At 40.5% G+C, this 26,755-nt stretch overlaps 1 protein-coding gene across 1 annotated transcript; it reads left to right on the forward strand.

The window, feature by feature from the left end:
* On the forward strand, positions 1-25,500 carry GPT2 (glutamic--pyruvic transaminase 2). Its single transcript, XM_063167725.1, has 11 exons — positions 1-680; positions 10,706-10,795; positions 12,235-12,343; positions 15,156-15,289; positions 17,220-17,463; positions 18,195-18,274; positions 18,829-18,965; positions 19,675-19,849; positions 20,292-20,447; positions 21,454-21,566; positions 22,819-25,500. The coding sequence occupies exons 1-11, from the start codon at positions 354-356 to the stop codon at positions 22,907-22,909; spliced, it is 1,656 nt and encodes a 551-aa protein (XP_063023795.1). The 5' UTR covers positions 1-353; the 3' UTR covers positions 22,910-25,500.
* Positions 25,501-26,755: the final 1,255 nt, after the last annotated feature.

The following is a 26,755-nucleotide window of genomic DNA, read 5'->3' on the forward strand; positions in this document are numbered from 1 at the left end:
CTGGGAAAAGGATGGGTTTGCCCGGGACTCTTCCAGAGCACTAGCGCGGGCAGCTCTGTCGGGGCAGGGGGCTGCAGCGCTATTCGGATGCAATGGTGGTTTCTATTTCTAATTCTGCTCCTGTGGTGGCATCGCAACGCTGCAAGATCAGTTGTATCCATTGCAGCTAAGTTTGCGGGATCTGGACATGAGAGGATCGAGCGTGTACGTGTAACTGTGCCAGCCCTTCGGCATTTCTCCTGACCGCACCTCCTGCTCGCTTGCATCTGGCTAGCGCCCGGTTCCGACTACAAAACACCCCGATCCGCAGCACTTGTATCCTTCATCTGGTTTTGGGAGCTACCCGAAGGACCATGCATCGGTTTGTCTTGGTTGCCAGGCAAGCTGCGGCACGGCTGTGCGGCCGCGGGCCGGGGGGCTGCCGGGGCGGAAGGACGGACATGGCTCTGCGCTGCGCCGCTTCGCTGGCGGCCGGGCGGCAGCCGCGGGGACCCCGGCGGGAGGGGACGGTGCGCTGGAGCAGCGCTGCCAAGGCCTCCGCCGTGAAGATCAACGAGAAGGCGAGCAGGGAGAAGATCCTGACGCTGGAGTCCATGAACCCGCAAGTGAAGGCGGTGGAATACGCGGTGCGCGGCCCCATCGTTCTGAAAGCCGGGGAGATCGAGAAGGAGCTGCGGAAGGTGAGGCAGGGGCGGCGGGGCGGGGCAGGACAGGGCAGGGCGCGCTCCCGCAGCCTCACCGGCTCTGCCCCGGGCGCTCCTCCGCCGCCGCTCCCGGCTGGGGATGTCGCGGGGCTCGGCGGGGACGTGACACCCCGCGGGGCTGAGACGTGACCCTGTGGAAGCCTCGGGAAAGCGGGAGGCACCGCGAGTGCCGCTGCAGGGCTTCCTACCCGAGTTAAAAACTCTCGGAGCACAGCAGCGTTCTCCCCATCCCATCCCATCCCTCTGCTGCCCCGAGCCGTGGCCGGACGCGCTGTGCCCGGCCCCGCTCCGCTGCGGCACCCCCGGCCCCGCGCCCCTTCCCACGGGGGGCGGCAGAGGCACGAAACAAAGGAACCCTCCGGCCGGCTACTGTTTATCCTGTGTCACTGGCTGCCCAAGGCGGATACGGGACACCCCCATAAAGCAGTGTTTACATTTCTCCGGCCGCTTTGACCCCTTGCTGCAATCCCGTGTCCTTTGTGTTATACAAGGGGGTGAGTGACCAGCTTTCATCATACTGATAGAGCCTTTGAGTCCTTCGTGAGGATTTCAGAGATCCTGCCTTGGCCGGGGCAGGAGGCACCGGGCTCCTGACAGGTGAGCTGGCCCGGCTCTCCAGGAACTGCTCTGCTGCCTCACCCAGCGCTGCTCTGGATCATCCAAGGAGATCACCGAGAATGCTCCTTTTTTCTTTAGTTGCAGAAGTTGAGGTGCCCGAGGACAAACCTTCAGAGCACAGGCACTCAGTAACGCTGCCCAAAGTTGTAGGTGGTTGGTTCTCTTTGGCAGATCAGATAATAAAGCAGGTCCTAAGGGTCTGGGCCAGTATGTGCTAAATAAAGCATCCAGATCAGTCAGTGCTTATATTTTGCTCTTCATATTTCTTTCTTATTCCTTGAGTATTGAAACAAAAGATGATAAAAAACCCTTAGCAATACAGACATGGCTTTTTGCCTCTGCTGTTCAAACCACAGCTTCCCCTCTCATCACAAGGACACACTTCTTTTTGTTTTGATGAAGCATCTGGCAGAGTAGTTCTTCTGTAATTTTAGATATTATTCCATGCTGTCACTGCTTTAGAGAGTCTTTCTAATGCCTTATTACAGCTACTGCAAGACCATTTTCATTAGTTCATGTAAAGTGCTTTGAACAAAAACGTGCTACAGCAATTCTAACCATGAGAGTAAACTGGTGATTGTCTGGTCTTAGTGTTACTTGTTTCCCCTTGTTTTAGAAAGTGAAACATTGTTTTCAGTTCACTGTAGTATATGCATCAACTAGTTATATCTAACTATCTAACTTAATAATTATTACAAATAGCTTCTTTTTTTTTTTTTTTAGAATTTCACTTTAAAGCTTCAAAATGGTATTGAAGAATTAATTTTGGAACATCTGTTTTGATTTTCGCCTCAAAACTTGTTTATGAAGGTGTCATTGTGTTTATGCAACTAGGTTCCCTAGTGGATGTATTTTCCAGAGTATAAAATCTTCCAGTGTTCTCACTATGTTTGTTTTCAAGTTAACATCACAGAGCAGGAGATATTACTTGACAAAACAAATATAAAAGGCCCTTCAAAACTCCTCCCAGCTCCCCTGCTTACTCCAGTTACCAGCTGAACCACAGAAAGAATAATCTACTGTGCACTTTTGAAAAAATATAACAGCAAATCATTGGTATTCACTTTCTTAAAAGATTTTTCTGTCAGTTTAGTGTTGTGCTTACTTATGTGGCATTTTCCATTTAATTTTTTTTTTCCTGGAACTAGTCTCATGAAATAATGTTTGCCATTGATAATGGCTACCAGCATTCCTAGAGGTGACTGTGCTTTAACACAAGTAAGGCAAACAAACCTCCCAGCTGGCAGGGAAAGAGGACAGAAAAGCTGAGACAGTGTATCTGCAGAGAACACTAATCAACTTCAGTAGAAATCCTTTACTTGCTTCCACACTTCTCAAGTTACTCATTCCTCTTTTCTGAGAAAAATACTGTTATTCATTCTCTTGTTTAATCAAGCTGTCTGCTAAAGCATACAGTGTTGAGTAATACCTAGGTTCCTTATAAGTAAAGTATTATAGGTTATCTAATTATCTATTTTTTGTGTGTGTGTCTGAAATTTAATTCTGTGTGCTCACACATCAATGGCACTTCTTTGTTTCCTTTTTATTAAGTTGTGCAGCTTTTTCCAGCCCTCTCAATCTTAGCTCACAGGGTTAGCCAAGCACTGCCAGCAGAATTACACTGCTGGGTAATGGGAAGAGGATGGAGTGGTTGCCACTTCAGGAAAGAGGAAGGAGATATTCCAAAGCATCTCTAGATCCACGGCCACTCTTCACTACCAGCAAGAATTGCCCCATAACACTCTTCTACATCTGGTGGGGGAGGAGCTTTGCACAGGCAGGAGAGCACAGGCTCCCTGATATGAGATGGAAGCACTGCAGTGGCTGGGAGTAACAAGAACAGGCAGGGGTGAAGCAATGGCAGTAAATCTTTTATCATCTTCTGCCCAGATGCCTTTAGGTAATTTGTTTCTGAACTAAAAGGACCCTAAATGCAGCAGCCATTGTATATAATCAGATGTGATAGAGGCTTTCCCTGTTTAAACTTGGTTCCATTTGGTTACTCTTCATACTTGTTAATACTCATAGAACTGTTATGGAGACTATAAAACAGCTACTTGAAGCTGTTTGCACAGTGTAAGCTTTCATCTTTCTTGAGGTTTGTTCTGCTGTCTCAGATCCCAACCAGCAGCTCCTCTGTAATTCTCTCTGGCACTTGCTGCTTCTCTATATTAACTGCAAATGATCACAACAGGAGCTGTAACTCCACAGTGCACACAGAAATAAGGACTGAAATGTTACTCAAGAAGTCTCTGACTGGACAACTGAAAGGATATTCCTTAAAAGAACAAATAAAAGTGAGGCATTAGTTTTAGCTCTCGTGCCTGGGACTAAGCCAATGTAAGTGACTAGTAAAATAGTCAAATTAAAGCAGATTAAGATTGATTGCCCAATACAGGTGGGGCATGCTGTGCCTGGATTTCACAAGTTTTGTTGGCTTGTGTCCTGTATTCATCTAGGTAGAAAATCAGGGGTTTGATCTTTCAAGATGGAAATCACTTGCAAAATCAGTGATTGGATTACTTTCCTGAGCCCTTTTTTCAGAATTTTGAAATTTTATTCATGCTTTGAAAGTGAAAACCCCTTTTCTCTTCCTTTTTGCTATTGCTAGCAATTAGCTGATTCTGACTTATTAAGATGACAGAAAGAACGAATTCCAACCATTTTCCTTGGTGTTTCTGGCAACTTTTTAAAGCTAGAGCACAGGCATATTTTAATAAATTATTACACTCTAAATAGAACTCTATCAAATAAGACTTTTTTTCTACCCCCTTTGTAGAGACTTGCTAACAAATGGCCAAGTATTGACTTTAATTACATTTCAGACTAGAAATTTGCTCCTGAATACAAATTCAATGCAGGAATAAAGCAAGGTCTGAGAAGAGCCCTTCTCTTTACCTAATCAGTAATGACAAACTAACTTATCTTTACCCAGGTAGGACACATACCCGATTTGTTGCTTTGCATTCATGCTAATTTTAACTGACCTTGTTATGGACAATCCCTTCATATCTGTTACTGTGACATTTCACTTATACACCCCTTTTCTCCCCAATTCCTGATTGGGTTTTACATAATGTCAAGTTCTGTGTTAGGTTAGGCTGCCTTACATCTCCTGGCAAAGTGTGTGCATATCAAACAGCATTTCAGGATGCACAGGTCAGCCCAGGTGACATTGGAAACGGGGCCTGGCCCAGTGTAAGGCACACAAGGTCCTTCCAAACTTTCAGGCTGCTGAAAGGGAATTGTAGGGTGGAAAGGAGGAGAGGGAAGGAGTGCAGGGATATATTGGTAGCATGCACAGGTGGGTAGCACATCCCAACCCTGGGCCTGGAGCCATGGGCCTTCACTGGCATTATACAGTTTCTATACACTGAAGGCCCTATTTTTCTGTTACCTTTACAGCAAAAGGTTGTACATTCATCTCCTGTGCCCACGCTTTTCATTTGCATGACTATTGCAAATAGGTTCCTGTTTCAAGTTTATTCAAGCCACTTGTTCACTCCCTACATTGCTATTTAAACAATAAAACTATCAAAATCCTTCTGCTTAGGTAACTGAAATCTCAGGCAGCTTCTGCTAAAGTATTTTGATTAAAATACTGTAGAGCTTTTTCTTTTTTTTCCCTCACTAATTCATCAGACTTTTAAATTGAATAGAAAAAATCTGACTTAGAATCCAGCCTTAATTGTGAATGTGAGTTGACTGTGTCCCTGGGAGTTTTGGAAAGATAAAACACAATTTAGACAATGACATGCAGAAATAGAATTCAACATGCCAAGAAAAAGAGACAAGATTGACTGGTACACCCAGTAATGAAAGATGTTAAGCTTAAATTACCATCCTATAATTTTCTGCTTTGAATACGTGACTGTGTGCACACGAAGGAAGTATCTTCCAGGCAAGAGCATCTGACCTCATTAAGACAGAACTGTTGTTCCTCAGTTGTCTGTACATGTTGCATACATAAGTGAATCTGTAGTAAAACACATGGTTTTTAAGATGCCAAAAACTACTGCAGATGAAGGTGAAAGAAAACTGGTTTTAAGAGCACAATTTTCAAAGTCATATTTTCAGAAGTTCCCAACCCACAGAATCCAGTTTTTGGTATTTTCTGGTTGAATACATTAGCAAAATTTATTCTAAAATAGACCTTTTCCAGTAACTCTCCAAGTTAAGAGGGTCTTAATGTCTAATGACTTTCTAATGAGCATTATTTTAATTCTGTCATTTCATTCTGTTATGAAATCTAGTGGTTTATCTATATAGGCAAAAATTCTGAATGCAAACCCACTTTGATCAATGTGTCAGGCAAAAGTAACCTGAGGACAGGTCCTGTTCTGTAATCTCTGAATCAGATCTATCAATTAATGGTCAGCCCCACTGATTTTCTCATGTGATATGAGGAGCATGCAAGTTATCACTGCCATTTTAAGTCAAAATCCAGAAATTGCCTTCTCCTTCCTCCCCAGTACAGCTCATGTCAGCTTGAATTGTACAAGCATAATACAAACTCAAAGCCTTACTCCATGGTAAGCAGGTCAGGTTTATTTTTCTGCTGTGAGCTGTTTTAATAAAAAGATTGGAATGCTAATTCAGGTCTTCAGGTCCCTATTGGTTAAGGGCCTCTGGGCAGTGCTTTCTTGGTCTCTTGAGAGGAGGAGAGAAAAAAGCAAACAAGTAACTTGGCTACTACAGCATAGATCTCAGCTATGCTGAAATGTTTGGGTTTGCCAGCTCTGATTGTAGAGCTTGTTTGTGCAAGTCACAGCAAAAGCAGTCTCAAGGAAATAGTGCAGTGTTTCATAGTGTGATGTTGTTGCCTGATACCCATCAAGAGGAGGCACAAAGCCATGGCAATGAAAATGAAACAATTGGGAGCAGCCAGGAGCAGGCAAATTCTGAAATTCAGAAATAGCTGTAATACCACAGTTCTCTTCTGGGATTAAAAGCAGCTCACATTTTCGTGGCCTCCTCAAGGGAACTCTTTTCAATTCTTTCCTATTGCCATTACCAAATCCACACATGCTCTCCCCAGAGTGATGGCTTTCCTTTGAACTTTGCTGAAGATTTAACAAAGACAGTGTCAGGTCAGTTTGGACCATTCTTTACTCTTTCTGGGCACAGTGGTATTCTGCAGTTTGCCAGCACTGTCAGATGGTCTCTTTGTAAAGGGAACCTCCAGGTACACTAAAACTCCTAAGAGACAAAGCAGCTCCTGGCAGGGCATTGCCCTCATGGTAGTTCTTAGGGGTGCTGTATGTTCTGGCATCACATCGGTTCTTTGATCAAGTAATTCTCCCAACACTTCTTCCATCATGACTCTTCTTGAGAGAAAGCTCATAATTTCATACTGTTCTCCTTTCCTGATGGGTTTCCTGAGGCTCTGGCGATGCCTAGGGGAAGAGGAAACTTCCCCAAAGCTGGTTAACTGCATAAAGATTTCTATTGACTTTGTGCCAATGAATTCTAGTTCATGTATAAAAATCCCTTCTCCCAACTTTGTGTGATATTTAGATACAGTTGTTAGAATGATTGTGTCTGGCTTGCTTCAGGTTTCATCAGGTTTCTTAAAAGATGCATTTCCTCTAAAAATAGCAGAGAGACTGAAGTAACAGTTGAAGAAAGTAATTTCCAAAGAGCATATTCCAAATCCTGGAAGATTCTTTTATTCCATTAAAATCCTTTCATTATCCAGAAGATGGCTACTAAGTACAGTATATGTTTTTATATTTTCTCTTTTACATGTGGAGGTGAAAGATGGCTTCTACAACTTTAAAAAAGGGCGACTATCACGGATGTGTTTGCTGCCCCTGTCAGAGGAGTGGCAGGAGCCTGGCCTTGTTCCGAGCTGAAGCTGAATCACGTTGTGAGCACAGCGTGAGGTGCCGCCAAAGGCAGGAGCTGGGGCACAGCTTGTTTTGTAGGGCTGGGCATTCCTTCTCCTCCTTGATGTGGTTTATACCCTCTTCACAAGGCAGGAGAATCAATCTGGAACCTACTGCTCACGAGTTTGTTATTAGAGCTCCTGTTATGCAAGCTTCCCTTTTGCAGAGCTCTGCCTGTTGCAGTGCAGCCAGGCTGCCTGTGGAGCACACCTTGGCTGCACCCAGACAGAGGCCATGGGACTGCAAATGTGCTGGGGATCCCTAGAGGAGAGCAAAACAACTCCAGTGACCCAGTTCCTGCTCCTTCTGTGTGTTCCTTGGCTTGCAAGGACATAACTTGTCTCAGCTCAAGTGTGTTGTTGACATGGTTAAACACTGCTCAGCTTTCTGCAGTGAAATAAATCCATGACCTGCTGCAGCCCTTTTCCTGCTGCTTTACAGTTTGATACTGAGGTTATCAACATCACATTCACATTTCCTCCTTTCATACAGATCTTTCCACAGACCTTCCAAAAAGTATTTGGCATAACCCTCCCCTTGGATACCCACACCCATCACCCCAGGAGAAGCCTTGACACAAGTAGCTGGTGGCTGATGCTGCTCTGTCTGAAGGGTCTGAGCAGGATTCTGCCTTGAGCCCATCTGCACAGTCTCAGCCCCTGTCTAGACTCCTTGCTGCCAGCTCCTGATAGCCCTGCTTTGGGACTTTGACCCATTAACATTTAGCACTTGTTCTTGCCTGTTGTTGTTTTCTGTTCCTTTTTTTGAAACGGTAAGATGGGACTTTTTGTCTTAAAGAACTTCTAAAGATTTTTTTAAGAACTTGTTTAGAACTATTTGTTCTATATTAAATCTAAGCAACTTCTGATACTCCTTTTTTTTTTTTTTTCATAGAGAGACTGGAAATCAAGTAATAGAAAAATACTAAGTGGCTATAGCAATTTTTGTACAGATTTCACTAGGAGAGGATACAACAAGTCTCATGAAGACAATTCTAAAGCTGAAATTAACTCATTGTCAGGGAAAGAAAATACTCCAGTTATTTAAAAGCATTTCTCTTTTGAAAGACCAAAAAGACAACAGTTCTTGTAGCTGAGATCAAGAATTACAAATTAGTTTAGAGAACCATGGGCCTTTAAGCCCAAGTGGGAACTGTGTGTACCACACAGAAAATGCACAATTCCTTCTCTAACCAGATTTGATGGTGACAGAACTATTGTGTATGGTTTGCTGTTTGTACCAGATCCATCATGTGAGAAGCAAAGGGAGTGTGGAGTTTGTACAGTAAGTGATGACCCTATACTTGCAGTGATGGCAAAACCACTGAGTTTGCCCCTAGGAAAGATATAAATGGAATGAGTGCTAATAAGCTCCAACATTATTTATGATAAATGTGACACAGGCACCAAAAAGGTCTGTTACCTTTGTTTTAAAGGCTGTACCATCATAAAAACTCCAAAAGTACATTATGAAATGCCTGGTACCTTTCAGCATTTCACTAACCAAAGAAGCTTTTTTTAAATTGCAGAGCACAATAGTATTTGTGAGCAAAAAATCTAATTAGTCTAATGTAAGGTATTTCTATTATTAGGGAGTTGGTTTGTTTTGGTTTTAATCTAATAAATCGGAGTATTTCTATTTCATGTTGCTATTTTCTCAGACTGCCTAACTTTAGGCAAAGAAAATATCATTCATATTCCTTAACAGATTTGTATTACTTTGCAAATCTAGTGAAAACCGATTCAATTTGCTATAATGACCAAATGCAACCAAAATACATGGGAATTTTTCTTCATTTCAAGCAAATTGAATTTGTTCTTCTTCTACATACACCTTTCTCTTCCTGCTTATTTTTGATTAGAATGAAACTGTGTTGTGCTGTCAGTGGGCCCCAGATAGCTTGAAGAGCACACATTTTAGCTGTTTACATTACTCATAAATTACTAAACTTCAGCCTCAGATAAGTGTAATGTCTATCCGGCATCCCTATATCTAATTTTTTATTTAGAGCTGAAATGCAGCTCTTAATTTGGGGGCTCACTTAGATCAACAAGTATAAAAGCAAATTACTTGTTGGACTAAGTGTGTCACTTTCTATTATTTTGAGTGAACTTTTTTTTTTTTTCAATTGCTGCTAAATGGGCTTACATGATCCCTCTGAATCAGGATCATGTAAGCCCAATTGTCTGGTCCTAATGCCATTTCCAACTACATATTTACTTTTAAAAGAAAGCCCCCAAAGGCTCTCAGATATACAATGGACTGGATCCATCCAGTGGGGTACTGGGGATTGTGCAGCCTTGAACCTCCAAATCTTGGCATACCTAGGGATCTGTATCCCTGCTGACTGCCTGTATTATTGTTATTTCCATATCTGGCTTCTGGGCTGCCATTGAAGTCCAACTCCATAGTCCATGGTGGAAAAGCAGAAATTAGTTCAGGCTTGCCAGCTACATATTTTATATCCAAATCCAGTAATTGGTTGTAAATACATGGACCAGGAAGAGGCTTTCTGAGTACATACCCAGAGCAAGTTGTTATAGGTAATTTTCTACAGAAAACTAATCAGTCTGATTTTGTAGTTCCTTAGTCCATGTGACAATTCTGTCACTGTTAGGATGCCTCCCTACTACCTCTTAAATATACATTAGAACAACTCTACATTTATTATTGCCTCTCTCACTTACTCTTTTTGTAATGTTGGCCTTTACTTTCAGTTAATCTTTTTTATTTAAACCACTGGTGTTTTTTTCAATCAGTCAGTGCCTAGCCTTTTTTATGCCCTTTTATTTTGCTTTTTAAAGAGCTGTGATTGCTAATCAACATTCATTAACTTCTTTCCCTATGTTCTCAGGAGGTATTCAGTTTCTCACAGGAAAAATGGCTGGCTGTTCAGATTTTGGAGACTAGGAAGCTTTTAAATATTCATGGTGATTATTTAGCACTTCTGTTTATCATACAGAGCCTCACAAGGATATATTTTGTGAAAAATCTCTACATGGAAAAGTGGGGTCATCATACAAGGAATACTTAACCTAAGTATAAAATAAATAAGCAAGAATTATCTCTACTGTTTTTACTCTCAAAGAACTAAAGGTCTTGAGGTTTCTTTTATTGGTGGATATTTCTCAAATATCCTCAAGTCTTTTTAGCTTCTTGACTCATCCGTCCCTCCCTTAGGTGTCTCAAAGAAATTGCTCTAATACTCACAACTCAAAATGCCTTTTTTTTCATCTTTTCTACTTCAATATGTGGTTTCCAACCAAGTCAGTCTCTTACTTGCAGCTAGCAGAAAAATAAAAGCCAGCCTATCATTTAAAAATGTGTCACAGTCAACAGTCAAAATTTCTGTAAACCATTTAAGATTTCCTGGCAGTGTTGTATAAGAAATAATTAAGCTTTAAATTAAACACTGTAGCTGTTACACATGACAGATACTAAAAAAGAATCTTCTACTATAGCCCTAACAAAACATTCTGAATGGTCCCTTTCTAGGGAATCAAAAAACCCTTTACTGAAGTGATTAAAGCCAACATTGGAGATGCACATGCAATGGGACAGAGACCAATCACCTTCCTCCGTCAGGTAAGGCTACTATAAAATATTGTTATTCATTTTTTATTAGAATGCCTTAAAGCTGTCTGATATAGGTATTAGTATAATTGATTCTCTAGATGCAATTAGGCTTAAAATAGTTCTTTTGTAAAGAATTGTAAATGTTCATTTCTGAGCCAAAGTCCTATTGTTTGCTGGTTGTCCTCTTTTAACACAGTAGCTTTCCTTAGTTCCCATATCATTCCCCACCCACATTTTTTCCTGCCACTTCTGTGTTATCAGTCAGCACATTCATTATCAATAATGCTCTTCAAGAAAGGAAGTGGTTCTCTTTAAAGAAAAAAAACAAAAGCCTTTCTTCATCTGAGAGAATACTTCAAAATCTGCACGTAGCTGAGTTCAACTACTTGTACAGTGTCTCATTTTGCACATTTTACCTCTGGGCAAGCTAATTGGTAGGTTAACTTTTAGAAAAGATTACAACAGAATTCATATTTGTATATTATTCCTAAAACACAAATAAGGTTAAAATGAGTATTATCTTATTTACTGAGCATCCCTCACACTCTCATGTAAACTCCTGTCTATAATAATGTGAATTCAGAGAGTTCCAGGACAAACTGAAGCTTTATCAAGCTGAGGGTCCAGATGATGAGATTATAAAATCAAGCTATGCAGCAAACTAGGGAGATCTGAGCTTCTTATAAAGTATTCAAATGTATTACCTTTCTCCCCATGACTGTGTGCACACATGGATTAATTCATTGTCATTGTCCCACAAGATGACAACAGTCTGTCCACATTACACCATTTGAGCATAAAAATGAGAGAGACTGGAATAAATTAAGCTGATCTCAAGAGAGACCTCTCAATTCTTTGTGTCTTACATTCCTTCATTAACTTAGTTCTGATGGGTTGTGTTTCTACTTTTACTATGTTCTATATCACCAGTTCTTTTTATAATTAAATATTTCCCATTAATTCAAATCAGTAAGAACTGGAAGCTTTTTTGGGGAAAGATTATTAGAACATGCCACTAGGACTTCAAAATGTGATTGTATTTCTCAGTTCTGCTCCATATTTAAATTCTTGGTTTCTTGTCAATAAAAGTGGGCTAGTAATACACAAGGAGTGGAGGATAGAGCTGCTTAGAGATAACATAGGAATAGTTAACTGTGCTTTACTGTGTTTGCACTATGCTTAGCTCACCTGGAATCTTCACTGTCTGTAATAAAAATAGTTAATAATTCTAGAACGGTTTTTATCAGCTTAACTTGGAACCTGATAAGATATTTTCTCTTCTGTGAGAACAACCCTTAAAAAAAACAACTGCAAACTCTTAATCAATAACCTTTGTTTTAAATTAGCCAGTATTTGTGATCTTCATTTCCAAGGAAAGTTAAGATAAAGTTAGCTAAGTTAAAATAACTAATGAGAAGTGGCCAATTGACATGTTCTTGGCACTGCAGGTGGTGGCCCTGTGCACATACCCAAACCTGCTGGACAGCCCCAGCTTTCCCGAGGACGCCAAAAAGCGCGCCAGGCGGATCTTGCAGGGCTGTGGAGGAAACAGCTTAGGTAAGGCTCTGCTCTGGTGTTAGGAGAACACAGCTGGTTCAGTATCTGCAGCTGTTCTGGTGTTAGAAACACACAGCTGGTTCAATATCTGCAGCTGTTCTGGTGTTAGAAACACAAAGCTGGTTCAGTATCTGCAGCTGTTCTGGTGTTAGAAAAACACAGCTGGTTCAATATCTGCAGCTGGTGGGGGCAGGTTTGCAGGCGGTGACCAGTGGTGCAGATTTTTGGTGGGACTTGTCCCAGAGCAGAGGGTGAGGGTTATGCATCTATGGAGCCCTTGCCACAATAACATGTAGGCATAACTCTGAATGGAATGCTGAGGATTTTTGTACCAGAAAGAGGCTCTGTTCTGTTGGTATGACATCTCTTAATCCAGGGCTCTGTGTCTCCTACTAAGACTAGGTGGAGGGTTTTACAGTTTTTACCTTCTCCAGTTTTTCTCTGCCAAGGAGCCACTGTCCCTGTAATGCTGGTGTCAACAATCAATACGTGTCCATCTCAGCTGATCCAGTGCACACTCTTAATTTTGAACCATCAATTCAAGTATGTTTTCTGGGGTATCAGAAACTCAGGTACCAAGGTGATAAGGAAAGCTACACTCCTGAAAGTCTTTTACCTTGCTGAGATAGTTTTAACTGAAGGTGTCAATGCTCTATTTCTCCAAGGTAAAATAACTCTTGAAAGAACTACAGAGCTCTGTTCTTCAACCACTGTTCCTACAAGAGTGCACATGTCATATCCACATAAGTCCAAACTTTGCATATTCATTAGAAATGAAATGGAAGAGACAATTTCTTTCTCATCTAGTGTCTGTGCTGCCTACCTGTACCTGCCAAATGCCATGAGAATTTCTACTCTGCAGATACTGCTACAGCTGCTGGGTGCAGCAAAGAATCTGGCACACTTACCTTCTTTCAAGTAGGCAAACAGTGACATTTCATTTATTACAGTAATTGGCATATTTCTTAATCTTTGTGATTGTAGTGCCTATTTGCACTGGTATATTTTGAGAGTAGGTGCTATGAAACTTAATAAAATAAACAAAACATAAACAGTAATTGCATTAACAGCATTTCAAGCTTGACAACACAGCCTAATACAGAATGTGTTTTATCTTCACCTTCTTTGTATTGGTTTGTCTTTTAATGTAGACCATTAAAAACCCAATGTCAAAACTGACAAGTTCCTCTAGCTCAGTGGATCCCTTTCCTGTCTTACTTTGGAACAATAAATCCACATAGTACTGTTGGCACGTAGGAGTTGCTGGGGATACATTTGAATTTTGACTCAGTCTTTCTTTGTAATGATTGTCTAATTTAGGGATGTGGAAGGAGTTCTCAGAATGAGCAGTCTTGACCCCTTGGTGCTCCTTTCCCCTTAAGGTCATGATGGCATGGGACACCACAACCCCGTGTTATAAAGAATTCAGTCTTTCATAATATTTCAGAAATGTGTTCCTTTTTTCAGAAGATCACATATTTCCCATAATTTCTGTTTGCTCAGTAGATTCTGAGGAAGTAGGCCTGAAACAATTGCAGTAGTCAAGTAAGATGATAATTCTGAATACACACTGTTCATTTCAGTGGCTAAATTTGGATTCTGGACTCTAAATGTTTTGAAATTTGAAAGAACAACTGTACCTCTAAATTCCTGACAACTAAAACCACTGTAGGCTTTACTGATGTGCTGTACTGGTTTCTGCCCCCTGTCCACCAGAAGGACAGCTTAGGTTTGTTCTCCTCCTTTAACAGCATCCTCCTGGCTGTGGTCAAACACCCCTGTGCAGACCCAGTATACCTTCTAGTCCTGTAAAAGTAAATGTGTGGGACATCAGGGAGCTCTGTGCCCTGAATCACCATTTTATCCCATGCAATTGTGCAGTGCTTGCAAAAGTTCTCTGTCTTTTTAAATCATGCTTTCACAGAAGTCCTACCAGGCAGACTACTAGCAGATAACAGAGTGATAAGAGTTAAGTCAGGCATAATTATTCCACTCCACCCAACAAGCAAGGAAGATTCTGCAGCTTCCTGACAGTGTTTTAAAATAGATGTACACTTGTCTCTTCTTTGTCCATCAGTCTTAGGCTTCATAGCTTGAATTCATTCCTCACCTTGACCCAGGCTTATTTTTACTCTTTGTTTGTTGCACATTCTTGGCAGTGATGCACACAGGCATCTAACATCTCATTTTATTTATGATTATTAGTTGTACTCTGTAAACTGCACATGAGACTGGGGAGATTCTAGACATTTCTGCCGAAAAGTGGTTGTGGGGGAAGGAGAGAAGCAGTTTGGGATTTTTTTGGTTTCAGACTGTGGGAGAAAATGATATGTTATTTTCATGTTGCAAATAACCCTTCTATTTATCATGGATTAAAAGAAATTATTTTTCTTTCTATTGCACATGCTACCTCTGTTCCTTGTTCCCATTACTTAAATAGCAGTTTGTTTACATTCAGGAGTGCTTCCAACACAAAGAAAGCAACTGAAAGATAGTAAAAATGGGATTGTTGTCCCAGTTTGCTAAGTAGGCTTGAAATCACGCTTTTTACCAATCCAGCATGTTATTTTTTTTTTGTTTTAGTGATGCTTATTGTATTTGTTTCCTTCCAAATTAATCCTTTTGCTCTATGAACAAACCAGCTCCCTTTCCTACTCCATGGAAAAAAAACCAAACTCATCCTGGGGACCCATATAAATATGGCTCATATATACAAACTACTCCATCCAATACCAGCTCAGGAGTTTTGCTATTAACAGAAAATCTGATGTCCATTGCACACAATTCTCATCTCATCCTGTATTTTACACAGGATCCTACACTGCCAGTCAAGGTATAAATTGCATCCGTGAGGATGTGGCTTCATACATTGAGAGAAGAGATGGAGGGGTTCCTGCAGACCCAGATAACATTTACCTCACCACCGGGGCGAGCGATGGCATTTCTGTAAGTGCTAAATGAAACCTGTTCCTTCTTGGTACAAACTGTATCTTATCAGTTACCTCTGCAAATACAGATCCCTGATGAACCTCTGGTCTCATGAAGTCCTGGGACTTTGGTCTGTCAGACAAGGAAGCCACATTCATTGAATATCCAATCCTGTGAACAAACCAGTGTGGATGTCAGGAGCCAGCTAAGAAGTGTGTGCAAAGTCTCTTAGCATACATTAAATTGTACCTTTCTGTAGAGGTAATACGAAATGAGCTACAGGTGCCTAAATATAAATGTAGAAGATTCGGTGCATTCAGACTAAATAATGGTTGTTCTCAGTAGTTAAGACACATAAACATTGAAGATTAGAGGGTATCAGTCAGTGAAAGAGGGAAGAGAGAATGAACCTCAACGGTGAGAACTCTCAGCTCTTCTTCCACATAAACTCTGCTAGTGCAGATCAATGCCAGTGAAAATCCCAAAGATTTGTTTCTGTTTGTGTATTTTAGTTTGTTTGAGAAAAACTTCAGGTTTTGGGTTCAACCAAGGTTCAAAGATAAGTTTGTTAAGTTATTCAGTTAAGACAGGAATCCCAGTCTCTGCTCCTTTGCACAGACACAGTTCCTGACAGTGCAGCAGCAGTTTGGCTCTTAGGAAGGCAGCCTTTGGCAGCGTGTCGGGAAGGTGGATTTGTAAAGGACATCTAGTGGCAGAGCTCAGAATGACAGCGATCCGGCAGGAGCAGCTCCCCAGAGCTCTGCAGACAATTGGCTTTCCCGAGTTTCTGACACTGGCAGCTTGTCAGGAATGGCAGCGCAGCACAGCTGGTCTGCACCGTGCCGATTTGATTGCACCACTGACGTAAAGCCAGCGCTACAATTCATTCTTTGGCCCTTCTAAAGATAAAACAACTATTGTTTCACACCTCAGGGGAGAGAGGGTGTTAAGGAGGTTTTAAATATGCATTTGGTCCTGATTATATGTTTTGGATGCTTGGTATTTTTAAACTCGTGGTGGGTACAAAATTATGTTGATTATAAATCATTAGCTTAGCAGCTGAGTATGTGATGAGAGGCACAGAACAGCAGATTTTGTACTAGAACCACAAAGAAACCAAAGGATACTGCTGCTGAGAGAAAAGATATTTTTGGGTTTAGATGCCAATTACATGCTGATAAGGATGCTTGCTTTGACTGCACCTGTACTTCAGAGTTCTCATGTGGTTATAAAGGCAAGAAATCTCTCTGCTTCCTGCTCCTTGTGAGCTGTTTTATTTAACTCACATGTAAAAAGCCTCCACATCACACAGACATGGAGCACAAGGAAATTGTCTGTACTGACCCTAGCACAAACATTACCTTTCTGCCTGTATCTTCTGGGCATAAGCTACATATGACTCTATTTCCATCCCAAGACATGCAGACTTTGGTCTGTTCTGTTACTTGAAAATGAAAACATAATTGCTTCTGATGTAAAACAGGTTTCTCTGTTGCAAGGGAGAATCTGCACAGGCCCCAGTTCTAATTTCTGGTTTTATTTATTGGTCTCTTGTGGTTAATGAGATAAAATGAATGGAAGGCAATAAGCAAGAACTAGCTAAATCTTCTTTGCTTACAACAGGGCACAGCAAAAAAATAATGATCTTGATATTCCTGTTTCCAACTTGCCCACTAGCCTTGTGCTCAGAATATTTTTCCTAAATTTTGTAGTTGATCAGGCATGATCTTTGGAAGTTGTGACATGAGAGGATTCCATTAAGCTTAGACCATCCTCACTCAGCCAGTAACAACTTGAAATAAATAACTCTCTTGGACCATCTGCTTCTAGGACAGAAATCCACCTTAACTCTACACTTTTTAAGGAAGTTTAATAACTGATTCCAGAGAATATTATTAATTCTGGTGCATGACCTTTTTTATTTTTTTAATTCCTGCTTTTTCCCCAGGCAATTTTAAAGATCCTGATCTCAGGATGGGGCAAATCCCGAACAGGAGTGATGATTCCTATTCCCCAGTATCCCTTGTACTCAGCAGCCATCTCTGAACTGGATGCTATCCAGGTGAATTACTACTTGGATGAAGAAAATTGCTGGGCTCTAAATGTGAATGAACTTCGCCGTGCCTTGAATGAAGCTAAGGCATATTGCAACCCAAAGGTCCTCTGCATCATCAACCCTGGAAATCCCACAGGTCTGTAGGAATTTTCTTTAAGGAAGGAGTTTTAAGACCATTTTCTTTCCTTTTTCATTCATTTGACATTGCAGGCAAGTCCTAAGTACATACTAAATATGTTGAGCTGAATTCCAGAGATCAGTGCTCTAAGTAGGACAGACTTTACTTTTAGAGACATATTTTCAGTGTCCTGGAACTCCAGAAAGGAGGGAGCAGATTCACGTCACAGGATCCCATTTGAAGCTGCTGCTTCCACTGAAGTTTTCCAGACCTGTGGAATGACTTTTGGTCACTTTTGGTCTTTAGGAAAGATCTTGCTTCTGGCATGGCCTGTAGCCTCTTGGTTTCTGAAGGGCAGTGACTGTAGTAACTCAGAACTCAGTGACAAGCCTCCCTCAGAATTTAGCTTTTTGAGTGGTTGAGTTGATTGGTGAGAAGCCAGCTCCCTCCTAACCTTGATGCATGGGAGCATTTACAATTATTAGCTATGCACAGAGTACTCTCAGTCAGTCCTTGATTGAGTACTGTATCTCACACTCCCTTTGCTTGAGAGTTACCTGGTACCGTAATTCTTCCAAAGGTGCTCCTTGATTTCATGTTTAGTGAACTGAATGCTAAAGTTCAATAGCACTTTTCTGAGGAAGAGGGATATCTTCTTAAAAAGTTGGTAATCTAAGTAGGTGTGGGTGAAAAGATTTGTATGTGTACACTCCACTAACTTTCTTCTTGCTTTAAAAATCAAACTACAGGACAGGTGCAAAACAGAAAGTGCATTGAAGACGTGATACACTTTGCATGGGAAGAAAAACTTTTTCTTCTGGCTGATGAGGTAATGAAATAATCTGTTCTCTCAAAAGCACAGCTAGGGGTACTCATATGAGGTACAATTTGTTCCATGTGTGGCAGTGGTATTTCTTAAGAACAGGGAACAGACTCTCTGTTATCATATTAAGACATGAAGAGACATGCAGGATTCTTAATATCAAAGGATCAATATAACAGGTGGCTTGATCTGGGCTTGAGCTAGAGAGAAAGTGTAGGGGACACAAGGAAGAACTTTGCTGGAACAGACCTAAAAACCTACATGGTGCTCAGACCACTTCAAATGGAAGAAATAGAAGGAAAATAAATTCAAACATACAAGTAAAGGTTAAATCATCCAAAGGAGCTCGCTGTTCTCCAAAGGCCCACTTTTAAGTGTGGTCACATCAGATAAAAAGTATCATTACAGTAACTAATGCTCAACAAAGAACCTTGTGTCTTCTAACAGCTTTGAAGTTTGAGTGTAAGGACTGTTTCTTCAGTTCAGATCTGCCTCTCTAAAGGCCGTGTTTTGTCCTTAGTTGGGGGAACAGAGCACATTAATGTCTTCTGACTGTTCAGGTTTACCAGGACAATGTGTACTCTGAAGGATGCCAGTTTCATTCCTTCAAAAAGATTCTGTATGAGATGGGACCCGAGTACTATAACAATGTTGAGCTGGCCTCTTTTCACTCCACCTCTAAGGGATACATGGGCGAGTAAGTCTGATTTAGTTTTTTTTTATTTCATCTTCCTCATTAATCTGGTGGGACAGCGCTTTCATATTACTGACCTGAAGGTAATCCACCATAATTAATCCTCTATTAATTTTAACTAAAGACTATTAAGAAAAGAAAAACAAGAAAAGACTATTAAGAAAAGAAAAACAAGCACAGAGTAATGGATTAACTCAGTGGTTTTTAAAGTAATAAGCATATTTATTTCAGACACCTAATGCCTCAGTCCCAAAAGGTGAAATCCTACAGTCCCAATCTGGACCTGTGATAAAGGAAAATTGGCCTCCAACATTCAAGGGAACAGCTCAATAATCACTGGGATATTACAAATGTTTGAGTTTGTTTTTTGGGGGGGGAGGAGGACATGGAAGAAAAAGAATTTTTTTATTAAATGTATGCTGCTACAGCCATATGCTCTTGTTCTGAAGATTAAAGATCCATGTTAATTGTTAACTTGCCTACCAGGGAAGCTGCCTGTCCACCTTTATCTCTGTATGGGATACTAGGACTTAATGACATGTCATGCAGCTCCATCTTAACCCATATCAGTGTGGCAGCTGTTTCAACAAGCTGTATCTTACCTATTGTGAGATTCTCATCAATTGTCTTTCCACTTCTGCAATCATTTTCATTGTTTTGTTGTATTTATAGACTTGAAGTTAACCAATCTCTTCTGTTCACTTTGCAACAGATGTGGCTACAGAGGAGGTTACATGGAGGTCATAAACTTGCACCCAGAAATCAAAGGACAGCTCGTTAAGCTGCTTTCTGTTCGCCTTTGCCCTCCAGTCTCAGGACAAGCAGCCATGGATATTGTGGTGAATCCTCCAGTACCTGGAGAAGAATCTTATGCACAGTTCATAAAGGTCAGCAATAACATGCTTGTTCTTTTGTGCATTTCACAAACCTACCCTAAGTACTGGGAACTCAAATTATGCACAGAGACCAAAGAGTCTTCTTTTGTTTCTCCTATCAAGTCAAATCAAAGGGTCAATTCAGATGAGCTCTAAAAACAGGCAGGAGTGGATGCTGAGGAAGGAGACTGTAAAAAGAGAGCACACAAATAGAGACTTCTGCAGGTTATTGTCTATCTGCAGCACTATAATTGTACCCTGCTGAAGCCTTTTTGCACTGCTGTTTTTAAAAGCACAACTGGAATTTAGAACATTGTTTGCTCTAACAGCTCAGCAAACACTGAGCAAACTACCAGTGTTTCATTTGGGGAGGGCCTTTTGAAACATCATCATTTCTCCTGGTGTTTTATTGCTACTTGAAATGTGTCCAACTGAACACCTTCCTTTTAAACAGGAGAAGGAATCTGTTTTGAACAATCTTGCCAAAAAAGCCAAACTAACAGAAGACATGTTTAACAAGATCCCAGGAGTTCACTGCAACCCCCTTCAAGGAGCCATGTATGCTTTCCCTCGGATCTTTATTCCTTCCAAAGCCATTGAGGAAGCAAAGGTCAGTGAGCCATTCTCACCCCAATCCATTTCAACCTCCTCTGACCTGTGCCTGCCACTTCCAGTGATGAACTTTGATTCCAGAGATGGAGAACAAAAGCAGTATTTCATGGGCTGTGTATGATCTGAAAGATGACATGATCTTTATTTGAAGAGAGGAAAAGAGAACAGATCATTTCATCCCAGTGCTGAGGCTCCCAGGCTGAGTGTCCCCAAGGATGTTGGTGTTTAAGTCACACAAGTAGCTGGCCCTGTGCAGTTCCAAATTGCTGCCCTTGCCTGGGTTAAGGGGACCAGCATGTGTGAGTGGCAGTGTGCTACTGACCCTGCAAGAGAAGCCCCATTCACCAGGAAGGGAAAAGAGGGCTGGAGCTTTCCTTACAAATTTCACCTTTTTGCCTTTGGGACAGTAACCTATGTTAATAAATGATAAGTCTTTCTGTTCCCAAGTAGAGCTCTGAAACCTAATTTGTAATATTCATTTTCATTAGCACAGCTGAGAACAAAAATAGGGCTGTTTTTCAGCTGCTTATTTGATTAGGTATATAACCTGTACATATTTAAGAACCTCTCATAGTTATTAATCAGGGGACTTCCTAGGCAGCAGATTATTCTGGGGAAAAAAATAGTAACTGCCAACAGAACTGGAACACACAGTTCCCAAATTAATTTAATCTTATCAAATGTCAGTGCCTTAGATTTTTCCAAGTACAACTTTCAGACTTCTGACAAAAGTTACTAGCAAGTCAAGGGGAATAACAAAATTACTTAAACCCTTTCTTTTGAAGTGAGATTTTGTGTAAGTTCTTCAGCCCTGTTTCTCCATGAAGTGCTGTTAGTTAATAGTGTGAACTGCCCCATTAGCATTTGTTCCTCATCTTCCTTAGGAAATTGAATAAGAAACTAATAATGTAACATTAGGTTTCAGGGGGAAAAAAAGCAATCATGAAATTCTATATATTAGGAATATTTTGACTTCAATAATTCTGAGGCATCCATTCCCTTAGGCTCACAAAATGGCACCTGATATGTTCTATTGCATGAAACTTCTGGAAGAGACTGGAATATGTGTTGTACCTGGAAGTGGATTTGGCCAGAGAGAAGGAACCTACCATTTCAGGTACAGTTTCTGTTTGTTTAAAAGCAAATTAGCAGTAGTAAGCAAAGTATCGTCCCAGTTATTTCTCTTCTGATTAAATGCAAGAATTTTTATATCAGTTTATGTTGTCTCAGTTTCCACTGGACAGTTTCTGTGAACTGACAGCAAGGTCAAAGACCTGGTCTGCTAGATGAACTGTACAAGTTTTTATGGTGTTTTCACAGCTTGCTGGCATAATTGTATACTGTTTTTACATACTGGCATTTGAAATGCCTTCTCCAGGAATACAAACAATTCTAATAGTTTAGACTTTAATTTTAAAGTTGGCTCTGGAATTACAAAAATTGCCCTGCTTTCTTTTGGGTGGAGGAGGGGGTTAAGCTGTGTTTCCATATGGGAGAAACTGCATGAAAAATGCAGTATATTCCCTATAAATCTGCTCCTTAAACACTCTGTATAACTTTACCAAAACAAGATGTTGAACTAAATATTCTAGTACCAAAACTGTTGCTTTTGCTTCCAATAAACAGAACTTTGCTCCAGCCAAGCCCCTGATAGCTAGAATTTAGCACAGAATTCAGCATTCCTCACGCTGTGCTGTGTTGTTTCTGTGTGTGAAACCACAAAGCAGAGGGTACCTCTAGCCCTGGCAGTGGTGCAGCACAGCCAGCTGGGTCAGACCCCTGGGGAAACCTAGAGAATCCAGGGAAAACCTAGAGTGCATTCCTGCACCAGGGTGGGAAGGCCATTGTGTTCTGTGGGCCTTGCAATCCCACACCCCATGGGATTTTCAGGATGTGCAGAAGAAGGGGGAAAGGGACTAAAACCTGCAGAATGGGATGTTGCATTGTTCTAGTACTTCTGAACTCAGGTTTCAATTGAAGAAAAAAAATGTACATTTGCTTGTAACTGTCAACTCTTAAAGCTCAAAAAACTGGGCATAATTTGGTATAAATGCCCAATGGTGGAAACTGTTATTTCTTACTGATATTTGCTGTTATTTCTTACTGATAATCCTCTACACTACTCAAAAGAAAATAACAGTTCTTGAATTCCTGTATTCTAACCAGTAGAAACAAATTGCTGTAATTTAATAGTATAGTTCAATTAAAGTATAAATGCAAAAAAAGTGATAATAACATAAAAAGATGATAAACTTAATGTTACTTGCTGTGCCTTGAGATTGATCAAGATCTGTGCAAAGATCACAGTTTAGTTGATTGTGAAGATAATATGGGTTGGTTTTTTTATTTCTTTAAATATTATTTTTCAGAATGACCATTCTTCCTCCAGTAGAGAAGCTGAAGATCCTACTGGAGAAAGTGAAAGACTTCCACATAAAGTTTCTTGAAAAATATGCATGAAACTACTGTGGCTTTTCCCCCCTCATCCCCTCCCCTTCAAGGCAAATGCAGACAATGAACAATGATGTGCTGAGAATGTGCTGTTTATCTAATTCAACTAAATTCAAAGTAGATAGAACCAGACTCAGATACTCCTACCACTTATTGGACTATTAAAGTTATGTCTGGTGTAGAAGACATTGTTACACCAAGTTTTTTTTTAAGGGGAAGGGGAAGAATGTGAAGAAAACAGTGAGAAGAAAGAGTCAGTAAATGTTTTTGTGCCTTGATTGAAAGTTACATTTGTGAACTTTTGACTCAATAGGTTGGGAAGGGAATTGCTCCTTAAAATTACTACTGTCATGTGGGTTGTTTTACAAAACAGAAATGCCAAGTTCAATTGTTTAGATAGGAATTTGTTTCCCATCTTAAAATTCTACTAAACAAAAATCAAAACTCCTACATTATAGTTATTGCTTGGTTTAGCTTTTGTTGTTTTTGTTGTGAAGTGTTCTCCAAACCTGATCAAGCATGCAGGGACAGTGTGCTTATTTAAAAAAATCTTCAGCAGATGTGTACAGATACCTTTGAAATTCTGCTGAAAAGAAATCCTGCCATGCCAGCACAGCTGGAATGGAATATACAGTTTTGATCAGAGGAGGGAACGTGGTGTCTGCTTGAACAGTATTTTTATGAAACTGAAACATAATAAGGAATACAATCTTCTTCCATTCAACACATGATCCCAGCATAACAGCACTGAACACTTCCTGCCATAGCAATTCCAGGAGTCTCCTGTTAGCCCACATCTTTTATACACATGGAACAGAGTAAGTTAGTGTCTCAAAGCAGATGTGAGTACAGTGTGTCCTTTCAAGCAGGGTAAAACACAACCCTTTCAGAACCACTCTGTCTGTGGGGAGCATTTGTTTGGAACCATCCCACAGCCCCTGGAGCTGGCCAAAATCCAGCTGGAACTTGCACAGACTGACACGTTGTTACCAGGAGAAATGCTGGGCTGATTTCTGATGAAGAGGAAGGGATTTAAAGGAAAAAGTCTTACACCAAGCATAAAGAAAATGAAAGTACAGCCGACACTTAAATCTTCCACAGTCCTACTGCTGTCTGAACGATCCTGAGTGCTTCTCAAAGCCCAGCTGAACAAGGTGGCAATCTGGGAGTACAGCTGAGTGACTCCACTAATCTCTGCCAGCTTCCCTGCAAAACAAAGGACAGCCTCTGTTTCTCTAGAGCTGGAAGCTGGACACCTTCTGCTAGCTCTGATAAAGGGCTAAAGGAACAGAGCTTTCACTATTCAGATGTGAAAGCATTAGCATTTGTCAGGCTTAGGCTCAGCTGTTACAGAGCTTATTCATCAAGAATATCACATTCAATCCAGTCATTTATTTTAAGTTATTATTTAGAAGTAAACTCATTGTAATGTCTACTGGCACTTTGTGAGGCTGCTGTTGTAGCTGGGCCTGTGCTGATCCAGCTTACTAAAGCCAAGGGCTAGAGCAACACCACCCAGATAAAGCTGTGCCAGTTTCTCACGTGAGGAGGATGGGATGCTGCCAGGAACTGTCCTTGCCACAGCAGCCCCTGTCTGTGACCCAGCATTAGCAGGGCCTGAGCTTCCCACAGCTCCTTGCTGAGGCCTGTGAGAAGAATTTATTCCTCTCAAGGGCTCACAGGTTATAGATGAAAATGGCATGGCTGCTACACAAAGCTGCTGTGGAGGATTGGAGAAAAAATGATGTTTTCCTTCTCAGAGCAGTGCACTTCTGGGAGGAGAGCACACTGAGAGCACTTGGGCTGCTACATCCATTGACAAACACAACCTGCCAGCACCCAGCACTTGGCGTCTTAATATGCACTAATAAATAAAACAAACCCAGAGAGCAAAACCATGGGAGGAGGTCACAATAATGATGTGAAAATAAGACAAACAGCACTTTCCTGCTCTAGGAATGTGTCCAAATCAGATCTGGCTTTGGACTCTTAATGCAGTGTAGATTGAAACTAAGATCTAACAATGGGAGTTAGAATATTTTTTATATTTTTGTAACTACAGCTTTTTCATGGGGTAGTATTTGTAATCTAATAAGTCAATAGATTTTATATTTGCCTTGCATTTGCACCTGATACTTCTGGAAAAAAATGTAAAGGTTTACAAGTTTATAATGATAATTTACAGGTGTGAAAGGCTTTTTGTTTTAAGTCGGGACAGTAATTCTTACACTTTTGAATCAAAATATAATGGCATAAACTGAGTTTTTTCTAAACATTCTATTATGGTGCCTTTTCTGTTTCTGACATTATAAGGGATAACAATTTATTCTTGATGCATCTCATATGGAAGGGTGGTGATTTCTATTGTCCATCCACAATATTTGTATGTATTGTGATAAGGTTAATGTGCATTTTTGTGGAACAATCCTGTAAACCTAAGACAAAAAGGTTTGCCATGTCTTTGAAATATTTCATTAATAACAGACAATTTTTCCTTTCAAATGCATGCTTCTAGGTTTGATCTTCCTCCAGGTGCTCCTAACAGTACTTCAGATGTATGAGACTTCCAGATAATAAAGCACATGTTAAAAAAATGGTAATACTTCTCCATTGTCTATGTCACTGGAGCAACACCAGCTGGATTGCACTATGACACATTTAATCCCATGTTCAAACCAATATTTACTAATATTTAATACCCACGTAGCAGATCATTAATTTCTGCATCACTCCAGTTTATGGACTTGACATTTGTCCAACTTATTACCACAAAACTATTCTCTACAAGAGCAGAACTGTAAACAGAGATGGTCTTAGGCAAGTTTATGCTCATAATTAATTCTGTAATGTAAGGAGTTGTAACCAGCAGTCAAGCAAGCCAGACTTCTTTCTTCACAGAGAGGATCAGCCAGGCAGCTGAGGCTGATCAACTGTGTCCTGAAAGCTTTGGTGAGGTGTTGTCAGCTCCCTTTTTAAAAAACTTCTTGCATGGCTTGTAGGAGATTAAATTTACAGAGCAGCACTGTAACTTTCTGAGGTGTCAGTTTTGCAGTGACACCACAGAATTACTTTAGTGGTGTTTGTTTGGTAATTTCAAAGTAAACAAAATTTAGGGAAAGGGAAACTAGTCCTGCTTCTGTAAACATATATGCATATGCTAGAATTACCAAAATCAGGATATTCTTTTCTTTATGTCAGGATTTTGAGTGTTTTCTGGAACAGAAACACTTACCTGTTTGTCTGGAAGGGGTTTTTGGGAGGGTGTGGGAAGTGGAATACATTGTTTGTTTTGCAAACAAGAAAATTGTCTGATACAAAATACTTATATTATGAATTGTCAGTCAGATTTTTTACAGCTCTTTTTGAGTGACATAGTCTGTCCCATCTGGCTCAGGAGATGTGCCAGATACATATGATACAGAAAAAGCTACTCACGTCAGAGAGCTCGCAGCATCCATATACACAATGTCAAAACCACTAATGTTTTAAAGCATTATCTAAATGCCTTTTTGCACAGTTCCTTGCTCAAATTTGTACAAACCCCAAGATACAATAATACCTCTAGTATTATTTTTAAATTTAGATACATGCAAGATAAGTTACTTCATGGAATTGTATTTTTAACGATGTGGATTTGAATATTTTTATATATTCCATACTTGGTGTAGCCACACCTTTCTAATGTTCCCTGTTACTACGTTTTTGTTAAATCCTGTCTTCACCTGATCAGAATTTGCACAAGCTGGAACCATTTGCACTGGGCAGAGCAGGTAATTCCCTTGGTTAGCTCTGAAGCCCTGCATGCTCTGCACAGTGAACAGCAGTAATTTAATGTTATTTAGCTAAACCCAAAGC

This window comes from Melospiza melodia, chromosome 13 (assembly GCF_035770615.1).
Source record: "Melospiza melodia melodia isolate bMelMel2 chromosome 13, bMelMel2.pri, whole genome shotgun sequence".
In the NCBI taxonomy this organism is placed as follows: domain Eukaryota; kingdom Metazoa; phylum Chordata; class Aves; order Passeriformes; family Passerellidae; genus Melospiza; species Melospiza melodia.